General features: G+C 40.6%; 1 protein-coding gene across 7 annotated transcripts in view; it reads right to left on the reverse strand.

Annotated features, from left to right (window-relative positions):
• Dock4 (dedicator of cytokinesis 4) overlaps positions 1-17,799 on the reverse strand; it is a 392,331-nt gene that overhangs the window by 126,274 nt on the left and 248,258 nt on the right. For all 7 annotated transcript variants that reach the window (XM_027419722.2, XM_027419723.2, XM_027419721.2 and 4 more), the window contains 3 exons: positions 15,286-15,410; positions 14,160-14,322; positions 6,466-6,572 (listed from right to left, as the gene is read on the reverse strand). In XM_027419722.2, coding sequence (XP_027275523.1) covers positions 6,466-6,572; positions 14,160-14,322; positions 15,286-15,410 — 395 coding nt within the window. The remainder of the gene's footprint in view (positions 1-6,465; positions 6,573-14,159; positions 14,323-15,285; positions 15,411-17,799) is intronic.

Genomic DNA, 17,799 nt, shown 5'->3' on the forward strand with positions numbered 1-17,799 from the left:
AAATCCCATTTGACAATCATTGGAAGACTTTATTGAAAAGATGCTTCTACTTTTCCAACAGGTCATGTAAGAGCTGCTGAACTATCATTACCTTGCAAAACACCAGTAAAGGAAATAGTATTTTAGGTGATCTAACTGCCCCATGGAATGAGGAAACACCCTATTTCAAATAAAATGTTAGCTTTGTTTCCCCCAGATCCAATCCCCCAGTCTTAATCACAGCTCTGCAAGTGAACACCTATGGCAGTCAGCCTTCAGAGACCCTTTGTCCCCATCTCCTATGGATCCCACACACTTTCCCTAACTTTCTTCCTCCCATGTGTGGCTTTGTCTCAGCTACCAATCCCAGCAGGCAGACACTACTAACTCAAGGGCCACTCCTCATAGGGAAAAACTGGGCTGTCTGTGGATCCACACCTCCACCTCCACACCTCCTCCAGATCCCAATCCCCCAGTCTCATTATCACCAAATCTGCAGCAGGAAACCCACCTGGTCTTCCTTTCCTCTCTGACTCCATCCCCATCATATCACAAAGATCTCCTCCAACCTTCCTTCCCCCAACTCATCCCATTATCCCAGTCTACAAAACCAGCAGAAATACCCTGCAAACACACCAGATGAACAGGCCAGGGAAAACAGGTCCTTCGAAAATGTCCTCATAGGAAGCATGCAGTTGCCACACTTTCCTAAAGTCCATGTGGGAAGCAGAAACCAAGGAGCAAAACACTCACCCATCAGAGACAAAGTCAGATGTCATCACCTCGACCTACAATCACCCCATTTTAAGATGTCTAGATGTCATCTTAAAACACAATCAATAACAGCAAGAACAATATGTCTGAACTGAAGCCCAGCAATGCTGAATATTCTAAGAGAGCTGAAGCCCAAGAAAAAGACAGCTTGTATGAAGATGACAGAGGTCCATAAGAAAGGAATAAATCCCTTAAATAAATCCAGGAAGACATAAACAAACAGTATGAAGAAATGAGAAAATTGCTTAAAGAAATCTAGAAGAACACAAACAGTGCAAGGAAATAAATAAAACAGATCAAGATCTGAAGATGGATATAGAATTGATGAAGAAAACTCAAATGGAGGGTATTCTGGAAATGAAAATTTGGGGAATTAGAATAGGAATTACAGAGGAAAGCTTCACCAACAGAATACACAAGATGGAAGAAAATCTCAGGGGCTGAAGATATGACAGAAAAAAATGGATATATAAGTCAAAGAAAATGTTAAATTAAAAAATTTCTTCACACAAAATATCCAGGAGATCTGGGACACTGTAAAAAGACAAAAATCTATGAATAATAAGAATAGAGGAGGAAGAAGAAAACCAGCTTCAGCAAAATTACAGATGAATATTTTATTAAACTAAAGAAGGAGATGGCTAGAAAGTTACAAGAAGCATATAGAATACCAAATAGATTGAACCAGAAAAGTAAGTCCCTTTGGCACATGTGGTTTTAAAGAAAATGGCCCTTGAAGGGAGTGGCACTATTAGGAGGTGTATCTTTGTTGGAATAGATATGGCCTTGTTGGAGAATGTGTCACTGTGGGGGGAGGCAGTCTTGGAGGTCTCTTATGGTCAAGGTACCACCCAGTATGTTAGTTTACTTCCTGTTGCCTGCGCAAGATATAGAATTCTCAGCTCCTTCTTCAGCACCATGTCTGCCTTCATGTTGCCTTGCTTCCCCCCATGATGACAATGGACTAAACTTCTGAACTGTAAGTGAGCCACCCTAATTAAATGTCACTGTTGGGGGGGGCACTGAGGTTTCCTATGCTTGGGACACCACTCAGTGCATCAGTCAACTTCCTGTTGCCTGAAAGATGTAGGACTCTCAGCTCCAGCACAACATCTGCCTCCACATGGTCATGCTCCCTGTCATGATGATAATGGACTGAACTTCTGAAACTGTAAGCGAGCCACCCCAATTAAATGTTTTCTTTATGGGAGTTGCTGTGGTCACTGTCTCTTTGCAGCAATAAAAAACTTGAACTAAGACAGAAGTTAGTACCAGGGACTGGTATTGCTGTGATGGGCCTGAACATGTGTTTGATTGGAGGAATTTGGACTTTGGTACTTCAGGTTATAAAAGGAATGGAATGCTTTAAGCACTGCTTAATGGGACATACTAGTAGAGTCGTGGAAGACAGTGGTGCTGAGTTAGTTTGAACTGTCAGGGGCTCACTCAAAAGGTTTCAGAGGAGAATTTTAGTATGTTGCCTAGAGATTGTTCTTGTGACTTTTTGGTCAAGAAGGGAGCTGCTTTTGCCCTTGTTTGAAGAGTCTGCCTGAGGCTGAAGTGAAGAATTTTGGATTAATTCTGTTGGCAGAGGAAATCTCAAAACAGGCTAGTATAAACTCTGTCATGTGGTTTTAGTGGTAACTCTAATGAGGGTGTGTAATGAAAAGGAGAAAGCTGAGTAGGGTAAATTACAAAATGAAAATTTTGAGGAGAAAAAGAGCATCAGGAAGTGGAATAGAGCTAAATTCTGTGTTCAAGGAGATAAATGGATTATGAAATGGAATTAAAGTAATGTGGATCTCAGGGCAAGATGCCACCTAGCCAAATTTCCAATTTGTAAAAAAGAACTAAAGAAAAGCTTAGAGTTGGGTGTGGTGGTGCATACCTTTAATACAAGCACTCAGAAAGCAGAGGCTGTCAGATCTCTGAATTTGTTCTACAGCCTGTTCTACATAGCTAATTTCAGGACAGCCAAGCTTAGGCAGTGAAAGGGAGAAAGCTGGTGAAGATGTAATTGAACAAAAGGGCCATGTTCCAGCCCCAGCAAGCAGCAGAACTTGGCAGCTTTGGCTATGTGGTTTTGGGTTTAGAGTTAAGGATAGAAGAAAGGAATTACAGAATACAGCTGCTGAGGCCAGGCATATGTCAGGGGTGTCCCTGAATGGAGGCCTTGTAGAGAGGCCATTATGTGAAGCTGTGAAATTGAAGCCTGGACTGCCTTGAGAACCCAAGATGTTAGAGATGCCAGAGTTGCAGATTATGTGCCCAGGAGAACTGTTAACAGGAAGTGGAACCAGCCCAAGAGAAAGAATGTATGATGCAGTCAACAAAGCTGAAAAGAGTTGGAGATCTGAAGAGCATTTTGACATCAGACATGGAGATGCAGTGTGGAGTTTGTCCTGCTGGTTTTCACTCTGCTTTGGTCTAGTATTCCCTCACTATGCTTCCTTTCCTGCCTTTTAGAATGGTAACATATATTCTGTGCTATTATATGTTGGAAGTATGTGACCTGTGTTTTGATTTTGACTTTTACAGCTGATGATAGTTAAGAGATTGCATGAATCTCAGAAGAGACTTTGAACTTTGGACTTTAAAACATTTTGAGACTGTGATAGACTATAGGGCATTTTGAAGTTGGAATAAATGAGTTTTGCATTATGATGTTGTTATAAGCTTATGGAGGAGTGGAATGTGATAGTTTGAATGTAATTGGGCCCATAATCTCATAGGGAGTGGCACTATTAGGAGGTGTGGCTTTGATGGAGAGGGTATAGCCTTGTTGGAGGAAGTGTGTCATGGTGGGGGTGGGCATTGAGGTTTCCTATGCTTGGGACACTGCTCAGTGAGTCAGCCAACATCCTGTTGCCTGCAAGATGTAGGACTCTCAGCTCCAGCACCCTGTCTGCCTGCATGCTGCCATGTTCCCATCACGATGATAATGGACTGAACCTCTGAATGTAAGCCAGCTTCAACTAAATGTTTTATTTATGAGAATTGCTGTGGTCAGGGTATCTCTTCAAAGCAATAAAAACCTTAACTAAGACAGTGTGCTCTTGGGAGTCAGTCATGGGACAGCATGTCCTGTGCTACCTGCCAACCATGACCTACGATATGTGCCTCTGAACCACAGTGGTCAAGTATGAATCTTCCAAAAGGCAGTTTTGCAAGTATTCGTGATGGAGAGATCTGCATTATAATTTATTCATAGAAAGTTAAGGCAGCGAATCCCTAGTATGTCAATCAAATTAAGGATATACAGCTTAAGATTATAGAGAATTGAAACTACAGAAAGTGAGACTACTTGAAATTCTATAATACTGGCTAATGAAAAACAGATTTAAATAATTTTTAGTGACAAAATATCTTCTTGTGGGGACTTTTTCAACAGGAACAGTCACGGTTGATGTTACTATATACCTATTAAATTCATAATATTTGCCCATATTTCAATCAGTATTAAAAATGCAATCAGGAAAGGGACACCAGCCCTGTTTTGAAGGCCTCACATACCAGAGGACTGCACTCGTGTGTTAAGAATGATTTCGAAAACCACTGGGTACCAGCTTTGCTGGGGTATGGAAGGAAGGCTTTATGGGACAGTGGGCATTTAAGCTCAGTCATACAGAAGAGGGTGACCAAGCAGGCAAGGAAGGGAAGAAACAATGCAGATGGGAGCAAGTGGTGGCAGACACCGGAAGGCCATGTAGGTTCTGGAGTGGAGCCAGGAAACAGCCAAATGAAATTAGTGGAAACTTACTGTACATTCACAGAAACTTACCAAAAAAAACTGTTAACAGTATTTTACTACCTAGACAGGTTCACTGTCACTGTGTTATTTGTTATTGTTTATGTAAAAGGTGATAACATAAGGAAACAGGTGAAGAGTCTGTGGGTATATTACAGCTTTTCTGTGAATCTAAAACTGCTAAACCCCACAAGCATATGCATTGTAGCATGCCTGGAGCATGGGGGTTTTCAGCATGCAAAGGTCTTGGAACCAGCCCAAATACCTTAAATAAGAAAACCCCAGTAGCTCGGCAGAGTTGAATGTGTCTGTGGTATTTGCTACTTGAGAGGCTGAGGCAAGAAGACTGTACTTTGAGGGCAACATACAGCAAGACCCTTTCCATATATTAAGACCCTTTCCAAGCACAAACGGGGAAAGATAGGGATGCGGCTCGCTGGTACAGTGATAGCTCAGAAATGAGGACTCTTTTAACCAGGGTCTATAGTCCCTGGGTAGGCAGAAATATATGGTGGAAGTTCATCTAAATGGTGGAAACAGAAACCTCGGAGAACTAATGGGACAGAGGAGTAGGGACAGTGAGCTGGGAAGGGAGAGAGCAGAGTATGCTCACATCCCCAATAAATGCTGGCACTAGACAGGAAACAGTTACAGACACAGGGCAAGGGAGGGCACGGGAAGGAACTCCTGGGGGCTGAAGGTAGAACTAGCTTTGAAGAGAAGGCATCTTGCCTTATCCCCTGAGACAGGAAGCAGGAAGAAAGACAAGAGTGCAGATAAGGGCTCAGGTGGCGGGAGAGGGCACAGGAAATAAGCAAAGTTCCTGTCCGGTGGCTTCTCTTTCCCAAGTAGGAAAGCACAAAGGAATCCTGGGGTCAGGTGATGGTAGACCCTCCCCAGCAGGAGGAGTATTTGAGGAAACTGCACGCATCCTTAAACAATACATTTGATTCTGTATTTCATTTTATAAGTATTCTCTGACAATTTCTGGGCAGTTCCTTCTTTCTGAATTTTCATATAAATGCCTACATTGTTCCAATGTTTTTTAATTTTTTTTTTTTAGAATTGTGACTTAAAATACAAATAAAAGCTGTCATAACAAAGCACAGACAAACATTTAAAAGTTTGTTTAACTTAACAAACTTTCCTCTGGGGATAAAGACTTATAAGATAGTGTATATTAGTAGTATGTACAAAACTATCTCTAAGGTTTATTTAATCACATCTTAGCAACAGATAGGTCTTTGAGATTAACACCCCAGTCCATGCAAACAAATGTATTCCTAAATTAAGATGAAAAAATAAGTCATTTAGAAAGTACATTTCAGGGTTGAGGAGTTCAGTAGTTCATTTGACACTTGCCTAATGTGCCTAACTTGTAAGGAAAAGATTTACTCCCAATATAAAAATATATGCAACTATACATAGGGGTGTGTGTGTGTGTGTGTGTGTGTGTGTGTGTGTGTGTGTGTGTATAATGTGCCATAGAAAATAGAGAGCTATAATACTTTCGGCTGGCTGGGTGTTGGTGGCACACGTCTTTGATCCCAGCACTCGCCAGGCAGAGGCAGGTGGATCTCTGTGAGTTTGAGGCCAGCTTGGTCTCCAGAGCGAGTGCCAAGATAGGCTCCAAAGCTACACAGAGAAACCCTGTATTGACAAACAACAAACAAACAAACAAACAAAAAGAACTCCAAAACCCAACAAAATAAAGAATAATACTTTCAGAAATATGCTGTTTTTGTTTGCATTTTTTTACACAATGTAGACCAGGCTAACCTTGAATCCAGAGATCTACCTGCCTCTGCCTTCTGAGTGCTGGAATTAAAGGAGTATAGCTCCATGCCTGGAGTTCAAAATAAGTCATCTTAGTCGTTGTTTCCTCTTTTCTAAAGTTGTAAGACATGCAGTCAATAACTGTGCCCTGCTTTTGATGGCCTAGCATCAATTGGGACTATTGGTACCTTATGCACGATAAGCTCGTGTGTGCCATCTGGAAGAGTCCTCCCATCTTCTTGCATCAGGGGAACAAAAGAGAAGCCAAACAACTTCTTCTCTCCTTTCTCCTTCGCTGTAAAGGAGAATAACAACTTGCTTATTGAAGTACATGTTTATTCAAATGACATCTTATTGAAGAAGAATGGGCATCAATGATCATAGCACTGCCCCCTGCACACCCCAGGCCCTCCACCCCATGGAGAGCAGGTTTTGTGGTAGGACAACTATCTGAACCCTGTACTCATGCTTCCTAAACTTTAGGTTGCATTCCCTGCCCAATTGTTTTCACAGGGCTAGATATCTGAAATTATGTTCTAAAAATGTCTGGACTGCTATTTCTGCTTTGTATTTACCCAAGCCCCTCAATACTAAGCTCAATTAGGGGCAGAATTCTCATCTGTTTATTCTTTTCAAACAGTATCTGGGACATAGCAGGAGCTCAACAAATAATGTTTAATGAAGGAAAGAATGGCTGTGAGGAGCAACGCTTTGTCTATGGCCCTATGTTCAAGCTCTGTCCTGGTCCATGTGTGAGGACAGACCTCCTTAAAGTTGCTTCCTTGGCTTCTGCCAAGGATCCTGGGAAGAAACTACAAACTGTAAGCTTCCATTAACTGTGGGTCGGCCATAGTGCTCTGCAACACAGTGATGACATGGGGACTTTTCAGACACCTAATTAGGACAACCCTGATGCCGAAGATTCTTTTATTTACAGGAAAGGGAATGGGAATCAAGACAATTAAGCAGCTTGCTCTAGGTATTGCAAGCCATTCCAGTCTTGCTACTAAGCTACTTTTCTCCCAAAATAGAGCAGGTGCTGAAAAGTCTTTAGTTCAACTGCATTCTCCCTGGTATGTGAGTACGTGAGCAGTAAGTGAAGGTCCAGGCAGGAGCCTATGAGAGCTGAATGCTTTCTTTCCGATATGAGTGTGGCTGTGGACCATCACACTTGAACAGAACAACTCAGCTTTGGGACACAGGGGGATGTGAACTGAGGAGTTAGATGTCTAGGGAATCTTGAGCATTATGCAAGAGCTGTAGCCACTCACTCTTAACTAACAACTGTCCCCACCACTTGATGAAGTGGGTATGCAATCCCTAGCAGGAGGACATCCCTGGATATGTGAACTCATTAAATGTGTGCTTCAAAAGAAGATTTCCCTTCAAACTAATTAATTTCCACTCTAGAGAGAAAGTGGGAACAGACTGATGCTTCTAAAAGCTACTTAAAATTACAGTAGGAGTTCCTAGGGCGAGCTTGTACCACAACAGTACAGCAGCCCATGATTCAGGAGACTTGTTCAGAAATAATTCTTGAATCTTATTTGACTATCTTTTTATGTAGTTTGTAATATTCAATTAAAAACAAATAATAAAGATTCTGTGGCAAGTAAAATGAGTAAAGATAAGAAACAAAACAATAGTTTTCTCAAATTAGCCTTGTGTTATAAAATGAAACATTGATGTTTAAGATTGTGGCCACTTATCCTAGGCTATTCAGTTTGCATCTGTGAGTTGAATGGACTGAACAGACATCTGCATAGTAGGATACTTTTTACTAACAAAATACCATAATTCCCAACTTTCCAGGTCATTCTTCTTAGTAGTATTCTCCAATAATTCTTCCTGTTGGAACTCATTCATGTATTGCCCTGCCCCCACTTCCTATTTCTGTGTCTGCCAATCATACTGCCTTATGAATCTTTTGGCTCCCAACTGCCATTGTAACTCTGTTGTGGTTAAATCTAACTTCTAGTTCATTCCATGCAAACTAGACTGATTCCCTTTAATGACTGGATAATGATCCTGTGGCTCCTTAGCTAGACAAGCCTTCTCCATTTCTCTAAACAAGTTTCTCATCTTCTAGCCCTACCCCATGGAAACTACTGAAAGAACTGAGCATTTCACTATCTCCCTGTTTCACCTTTTCCAAACTGTTGTATTCCTGAAACCATACAGCATTTGTTCTTTTCAGATTGGTTTTGCTCACTTTATGGTATTCATATGAGGCTCTTTCATGTACCTGCATGTTTCCTGTACATGCACAAACTGATGGCCTATATATTCTAATTTTTTGAAACTGGACTATAATTATATAATTTTATCCTTTTCCTACCCTTACCTGTAACTAATACTTGGTTTTCGATAACCTGTATCTAATATTTGCTTATTAGATAACCAACTGGCATGGGGGTTGCTCTTCCCTTGGGAAGACTCTTTCTTCTGATCTCAGCATTGTTAGTTGCCTGTAGTTGTTTAGAATTGGACTCTATGAGATTTTCTTCTCCCATGTTAGCATATATATTGGTATAGTTCTTTTCCAGGTCTTGTGTAGGCAGCCATGTTAATGACACTTTATATGTGTACTTAATGTCTCTTTGCAAGATGGAGACCACTGGAGAGAATCACAACAGATCAAAATGCAGAGAACAAGTTTAATTATCCATTTACCCACCGAAGGACATGTTGGTTGTTTACAAGTTGGACAATGAGGATACATCTGTTCTTAGCATCTGTGAACAGGTTTTGGTGTGGACATAAGTTTTAAACTTCTTTAGGTAAATAATCAAAGAAGCACAAGTGTAGAATGTGTAGTGAGGCTGAGCCTCCTTTATAAAACAGCAGTGTACTGCCTTAGCATGCCTTAGTCTTAACATGAGTGAATGAATGGGCACTCCTGCTGTTCCACAATACTGCCAGCATTTGTGTTGCCAGGATTTTGGTAATTCTAAAAGGTGTGTGGTAGTACATGACTATCATTTAAATGTATAATTCTATGATGACATATGATGTCATATAAAACATCTTTTGTATGCTTATTTGCTAGCTGTATAAATCCTTGGTGAGATGTCTTGAAGTTCTCATGCCTATATTTTCACTGTTTTATTGTTATTGGGTCTTACGAGTTCTCTGTACTTTGGATCACAGTCCTTAATCAGGTATGTCATTATCAAATAGTTTTTCCTAATGTGTGGCTTATCTTTTACTATTCAGATCATGTCTTTTGCAATCAGAAAAATATATTTAAATTTTTATTAATTTTTTCAAACAATATATTTGAGTGACATTCTCCCAACTCATCCCAGATGTTCTCTACCTCCCTACCCACCCCAACTTCATGTTCTTTTTCTCTCTCACAAAACAGGAAAAACAAGAACAAAAAGCAAAAATAATAACAAACAAAAATAGAGACTATCAGACAAAAAATACCAAAAGGCGCATGTGCACCACACACACACACACACACACAGAGAGAGAGAAAGAGAGAGAGAGAGAGAGAGAGAGAGAGAGAGAGAGAGAGTCCAGAGAGAGAGAGAGAGAGAGAGAGAGAGAGAGAGAGAGAGAGAGAGAGCCCATTTCGTGTTGGGCAACTACTCCTGGGTTTGGGGCCTGACTTGGAGTGTGTTGATGTAGCCAGTGATATGCCATTGGAGAAAACTGATTTTCCCTTTCCCTTTCCCAGCAGCAATCAATTGCAAATAGTTTGTTGGCTAGGGTTGGTGCTTTGTGAACACTTCCTCTTTTCAGGTCTGAGATTTAATTTGATTTGAACTTGTGCAGGTCTTTTGCATGCTGTCATGGACTCTGTGAGTGCACATGTGTGTCAGACCTAGTATTCGTGGAAGATGCTCTTTCATTGGAGTCATCCACTGCCTCCAGTTCTTACAGTCTTTCTGCCTCCTATTCCTAACAGATCCCTGACCCAAAAGGGGAAGGAATGTGATAAAGACATTCCAATTCACACTGTCCAGTTGGGGATCTCTTTGTTAATTACCATCTACTACAAGAAGAAGCTTCAGATAAGTGATTGACAATGCTCAACTGAGATCCAGCCTGGTAGGGCTGCTTTGGATCACTGGTAGACAGGTTCTGTGGGTGGGCGGAGACACAAAGGACTGGAGATGGACAAGAAGGAATGGGTAAAGGGGCCATCAAGAAGAACTTGGAGATCTTGTGTCTGCACCAAGAGGCCCAGTCCCTAAGATCTTCAGAAAACAGATTTTAATTTTAGTGACCTCCAGCTTATCATTTTTTTCCTTCTATGGATCTGTTCCTTCCTGTCTACAAAAAGTCATTGCCAAACCCATGATCATTTAAATTTTCTTATATGTTATCTCCTAGGAGTTTTGAAGTTTCACGGTTTACAGTTACACCTATTATTCATTTTTAGTTGATTTTTAAAGAATATAAGGTATGTAGCTAGATTTCAATTTTACCTGTGGATGACCAGAGTGCTGGTACTATTTGTTAAAAAGCCTCTGTACCTCCATGGATTTGACTTTGCTTCTTTGTCAAAGATCTTTTGGCTATCTTGTATCCATCTATATCTGGACTCTCAGGTCTGTCCCACTGTTATTTTGTCTAGTCCTTCATAATATAGCATATTGTGTTGATTATTACAATTTATCTAGAACTTATTATATAGTCCTGCTAATCTTGAACTTCTTATCTTAACACCTCTACTTCCTGAGTGCTGGAATTAGAGGCTTGTGCCTCCACCTGCTTATTATAGTGCTAGGTTTCTCTACATACTAGGCAAGCACTCTTCCAACTGAGATACATCTCCAACCCCAACCCACCTTAAAGTCATTCAATGTCATTCATTCCTCTAACTTTGTTTATCTCTTTTATATTGGCTATGATGGATCTTTCACTTTTTTGTATCAACTTTAAAAATTTTCACTTTAATTCATTAAAAAAAAAAACTTGCTGGGATTTTTCTCACTAGGACTCCACTGGACCTACCAATTAAGTTAGGAAGATGTGACATCTTGAAAATACTGAGTTGTTCCACCTACAAACATGATTCCCTATTACATAAGTTCTCAAGCGATTTGTCTGTGTTTATTGCCTTCCCTTTCCTTTCCTCCTTCATCCTTTAACTCACACACATCACCACAAGTCCACCCAAACTGCTTGTCAGGTCCAGTGACTTCTATGATATTATGTGAAATAGTAATGTCTCCATCTTCATCTCATGTATCATTAGCAGCTGACATATCCGATCAATTCTCTCACAAAAACCACTTTCCTTTAGCCTCCTGGATTACTTGACTGTCCTTCAACACCTGGCCTAGTCCTTTTCAAGGTCATTAGACAGCTCCTCATTTCCCCAGATGTAAATGTGCCCTATGGAGATCCATTCTTGGATTCCCCTCTGCTATCAAAATTACTACTCAAGAAATTTGCCCAGTCTCCTGCCTTTAAAAATATCAAAATGGATGTTGTGCTGGAGCTGTTCGAAGTTGGATCACACCAGCTGGGGATGGGCATCTTTGCTGAACTTAATTTTCCATAAAGTCATGTTATTGCTTAAAAGTTGGAACAATACCGTGGAAATTATCAAATGTTACAGGTCAGGGCTAGCCCTGCCCCAAGTACTGCTTATTAAATATTCATAACAGACCACTAACCTACATGTTCTCATTTCCTAATTTAAGTTTTCAACCCAGACCTCATTCATTTCCCATTGATACCTTGTATGTGTAGTGGATGTCAGATACCTAAGATGCCACCCACCTCCAAACACATGGTTCCTGTTGTCTTTCCACTTCATTAAATGAACATATGAAATGTACAGTTTTCCTAGTACATATGGACCCACAGTAATCTTTATAATTTATCACAGTAAGATATAAAGACAGAGACATAGATGTTATCAACTTGTATATATGATTTTTTTTCTTACAAGTTAAGAATTTCTACCTTTCTTTTCACATAAAATAAGTAACTTGTTGGCATATATGAGTCACCAGCATCACTATTCTTACATTTAGAGACCATTAGTAAGTAAAATAAAGGTCAATGGAACACAAGCACTGTAATAGCTCAGCAGCTGCTGGGTTAACTGTGACAGGTTGGTGACTAACAGGCAGGTATTACACACAGCACAGTTACACGGAACAAACAAATGATTGTTCCAACTCAGGTTGGACAGGGTGTGGCGGTATAAGGTTTTTCCAAGCTAGTCAGAAAAGTTTGTAAAGTAAAACTTTGGAATGGTTTATTCTGGAATTTTCTATTTAAAGGTTGACCAGAATGAACTGAAAATAGGGAAGCAAGCATGCAGATAAGGAGAGACCATAGTCTTACACATTTACTGGTCATCTGTCTACCCTCCCTCTCCAAGTGCAAACTCAGTGACCAGAGGAACTTTGCTGTGTTCAGGGATGTAGTCCTAGCACCTAGAAAACTGGTTAGCACACAGTAGGCATTCCATTTTCTGAATAAGTAATTCATTTTATGAATCAATATTATTTACAGAATACAGATAGGAATATTTGGTGCTTGTGTGATAAAAATCACTTCACTGGGCATTTGTTTTCTGTGGGATTATGGGCATGCTTTTTTTTTTTTTCCTTTTTCCTGCAGCTAGTTCTTTTGAATTAAAACAACAAAAGAAAACTGAGTCGTGTTTTAAGTACAAGGTTGAGAGGGCTGAAACTGAACAGATTTTAGTAAAAACAGCCTTTGTTCTGCTTTCCAAGTTGTGCATTCTAATGATAGCTATAATGTGCTCTGAATGCCTTTTCACTTTCTCCTTTATTTCCCTCTACCTTTTTCTTATGTGGAAGGCAAAGCAAATGGCAGGTCCAAGTTAGAAGTATAAGAAAGCCTGGCAGATAGAATGGCAGAACAGCAACACCCCATCCGTCCCCCCTCCAGTCCTTTCCTGGGACTCCCTTGGGAATTCAGAAATTAGGAACTTGCTCCTTGTCTCCCTGCATTTTTCAACATGGTCATAAGCCCAATTTACAGAGACTTTTCAGCCAATTCTCTGTCTGCCTCAAGCTCAGACGAAGTGTAGGACCATTTAGATGAGGTCATCACCTATCTCTTGGTAGTGCCCTTCTCTGAAGACTGGAGAAGGGCCCATGGCATCTCCCATGATGTGATTCTCCTGCGTCTCTTGCTTGTGATTTTGCTCTCAAAGCAAGCCTTGCTAGAACCTTTCCAATCTGGTAGTGTGTACACTTCCGACGTGTCAGAGACTAGACAGACTCTAGAGCTGGTGGAAGCAGAAAATGGGCTTGAGAAGCTAGTAAAGAACTGAAATACAAATGAAGATATGGCCAATATTGTTCACAAGGACAAGGCAGCACATTGCTGTCTTGATCTGCTTAAGTCTGTAAAATGAGATAGCTGTTTTATTTTATCTGTAAAGCCTGTCCCTGATTACTTTATCTGACTATCATTTCAACATCACTCAGAACTGCACAGTGATGCAGACATGCACAAATCAAGACAAACCTGAGCTTCACCAACACTTTTCAACAGCTTCGTATAGCCAGAAAATTCCAAGGGGCTTCTCGGAGCTGAGTCAGCTTCCAGAAGGTCAGGATTGCCCAAACCCACCAGACAAGTGTAGTTTTTCTAATGCTGTGTCTCCCCCTTCTGTTCAAATTTTCTAGGTTGTACATGATGAACTGGATTTTAATGAGAACACCAAATTACAGAGACTCCCTGGGCTGTCCGTGTTTTTACATTTTTGCCCTTTTTTTCTGTTTTCATAGCTTCTCCGGGAGTCAGCCCCCTCACTTCCAGGATTCCCACTGCTCACCCTCTTCACTCTTTGTCATCCTTTCTGAAGATTTGCCCACAGTAAGCCCAGGACCAGCCCCAAGCCCACAAAGCTGCAGGGCCCCACTCCCACACTTACTGGAACAATGCCGGAACTCAAAGCGGATGTGGGAGCCCCGGAACTTATCCACAGGGATAGGAAGTTTCAGCAGCTCTGACCACCTGGGACTGTTGTTATGATAGAGCACAAAGGAGTGGTACTCACTAGCCGGTGGCTCTCCAGAGCCAAAGGAGATAAAATCCTGATGAAGAAACATGGAAGTTAAAAGTCAGCTTCATTTAGACTGTCTGCAAGGGGTAAAGCATTCACTGCTGATTGCCTGCCACCCAAAAATCATTCCACGGATGTTACCTCCCTATCTTTGTGTGTTGTTTCTACATTTGTTCTACCTAGTGAGGAGACTGATTCAATTCTGAGCCTGTTGTTCAAAGCTTATGGTGCCAAGGGTGGGCCCTGATGATATGAGAATTCAACTCTAGGAAACCAAGTTCTGAGCCCACTGAGGTTAGTCTCTCTTAAGATCCAGTGGGTGACTGTGAATGTCCAATGCAGCTTTTACAACAGTGGTTCTCAACCTGTGTGTTGGGAGCCTTTCACAGGGATTGCCTAAGACCCTCAGGAAACATAGATATTTGCATTATGATTCATAACAGTAGCAAAAGGACAGTTATGAGGTAGCAACAAAAGTAATTTTATGATTGGGGGTCACCACAACATGAAGAACCGTATTAAGGTTTGCAGCACTAAGAAGGTTGAGAACCTCTGCTTTAAAACAGACAGGCATACTTCTCCATCCAGCTGGGTTCACAGAAAACACTTCTAAGAGTCGGTCTGTTATTGCTTCCCCAACCAACAAATAATAACAAATGATATATATGGTAGGTTTTTTTGTTTCTCCAATTGCCAGAGCAAAAAAGTAAGAAAAATTTAAATGGTATTAAAATACTGTATTTAAGGAATGACTGCTGTAATAAAATTACTGATATAGGTATGATATAGGTAGTCAGCAAAATGTAAAGACCTTTTTGGTTTTCTAATTTCTTTTCTGTGAAGGGTTTTAATGAACTTTAAAAAAGGAAAAGAAAGCTATACAGGGTTAGAAAAGAAAACACTGCAGCTCAGAAACTAAATGATCACAATTAAAGATGAAGCCAAAGCAAGTGTTATTGTCATACCAAAGACCATCTAGAATTAACTAACATACCTTTAAGGGCAGTCCATTGCTATCTACAATGAACATTGTAACTTCCACATTTCTGGCCACACTCTTCCCTCCTTTCTCAAATTCTCCCCTTTCTACGGTGATATATAAATCATTCCTCATTTCACCTATTGAAAAGTAAAAGTAAAAGCACATTACATATATCAGGACATGTAATACTCTACCAAGAAAAACTTTAGTTTATAAAATTATGTGGTTACATTATAAATATAAAAGTCTCAATGCATTCACACTTCTATAAAATGGTCTCTACCCTGGCTGCCAATCCTGGAGGAGGACAGAAGCTAGCCTCCATGAATACAGTGCTGCAGCATAGCAAGTGTGCCTTTAGGAGGCCGATGGGATGGCTGAGTAAGAGCGAGTTGCCGTGCCACCATTTCCCAATATTTCCTTCATTTCATTTATGAGGTGCGACTGCAAAATGACAGCCCAGCAGAGGTAGCCCACAGAAGCCTGTATTATTAGTTTATAGCCACACAGTTCTTTAGAGAGAAGAAATACCTAAGTGAAATGAAATGGCAGGACCTGCAAAGAGTACAATTACACAAATCTTTCCCAAAATTCATGGACAAAATTATCTCACTGCAGAAAGCATTCAGATTATTGCTTTGTGAACAGATGTAGAATAACTCAGTCACACAATTAAACCCAACTTAGTATTTCGTATCATCAAACTATAAAACAAATGAGAAAGAGCCTACGTTCAAACTTTCTCAAGACACATACAAAGATTCTGCATTTTTATGGTTAGTGATTTAGACAACTGGGGTGTCAGTTAATATTACCCCTTTATTACTACTCCAGGAAACACAAACTGAAGCCAACGAGCAAACTTCGAAGGAAAGGACCAAGAGTGAATCAGTTGGCAAAGCACAATTATTGAAGACTAGGATGGGCTGGTCTCTCAGCTTGCTTAATGGAACTTTCAAATATTTGATGAATAAAGTGGAATATTGTTTTTTAATTAAAAACCAAAAAACTTCTTCTCAGGAAGCAAACCACCAGAAGGAAAAACAGTAACACATATATCTGCAGCTGGGAGTTCTGTAAAACTTCCTGGTTAGAGCTGTTACAGAAAGCTGCCTGCCCTAGCTCTTCAGAACCTGGGGCAGGCACTGTGTCTAGTCACCTTCCTCCACAAGGACAATTTCTCATGCTGGTTCCCTTGCTGACTTGGATACAGGCAGGCATAAAGCAGATGAACCACGAAAGGTTTAAGACACATTAAACCTTAACTGCCCTTTAACAGAGTACATGAAATATCCATTAGTGGAACAGTTGGTACAGAGGTCTCATGAATTTTAGAATTTTCACACAGCTTATAAAGCTCAACATCAGAAAACAATGAATTTACACATACTGGAGAAAAGCAACATATTTCAACACATTAGCAGGCGGTGGTAGTACACACCTTTAATCCAAGCACTTGGGAAGCAGACGAAAGTAGGTGCCTGTGAGTTCAAGACCAGCCTGGTTTACATAGCAAGTTCTGGGCCAACCAAGGCTACAATAGTGAGATCTTGCCCCCACTCCCACCTCCAATTATATTCTTTCAAATTTTTTGTTTTAACTGCTTCCATGCTTTTCAATTTCTAATCAGTGGCTCAAAAATTTCACAGGTTTGCTAGCTCTCTCATAACTGATCTCAACAATGAAGACATGCCTTAGTATTCATTAGAGATTGGTTCCAGGGACTCTCACAGATACCAAAATCTGCAGATGCTCAAGCTCCTAGTGAAGAACTTACACACATCTCCTCCCACATGTGAAAGCATGTCTGTTCCACTTGCACCAATACCATGCACATAGTTGTTACCCAGCATTGTTCAGAGAACAACAAAGAGCAAGGACAAAGGTTTGCCCATACTGCATGTTTTCAATCCTAGGTTCACTGAACCTGAGGAATTGCTAGCTGTGGATACAGAGGGCAAGCCACATGTAACCTTTACTCTATACACACAAGCACTCCTTTAATAATATTTATTTTAGAAATTCCATCACAGAGTCAACAATAAAGGAACTGATTTTTGTCTGAATCAAGAGACACAAAGAGCAAGGATGCTAGTGTGCAGGGCACGTTTGTTCACTGAGCACGTGGAGGGCCGTTTTGACAATGATTTTCCCACTAATGGGATTTGGCAAATAAGATATCCACATTCAAACCAAGGTGTTAGTTAACAGGTTTTTTTTTGCTTTGAGGAGTGGGTAACACTTCTTAGATACTCTGACCCACAGGCTTAAAAATGAAGGTTTTTATCTTGAGAATTTCTCATAGAGAATGACTTTCCAACCCACAGTGGGGTTTACTACCCTGAAGAAATGACAGAGTGCTTTCTGCTCTCCTTTCCTGGAAGACCACAGACACTCCAACTTGAGCAAGGCAAGAGGGATGAGAGAGGTTTGGAAGGCTTGCTCCATGTCTGTAGGGTAGACTCGTAGGACAGAAGGTCAAGAGCTGTGCTACCAGTATCACACAATTCTCTTTCCACTAGTCAC

This window comes from Cricetulus griseus, chromosome 5 (assembly GCF_003668045.3).
Source record: "Cricetulus griseus strain 17A/GY chromosome 5, alternate assembly CriGri-PICRH-1.0, whole genome shotgun sequence".
NCBI lineage: Eukaryota > Metazoa > Chordata > Mammalia > Rodentia > Cricetidae > Cricetulus > Cricetulus griseus.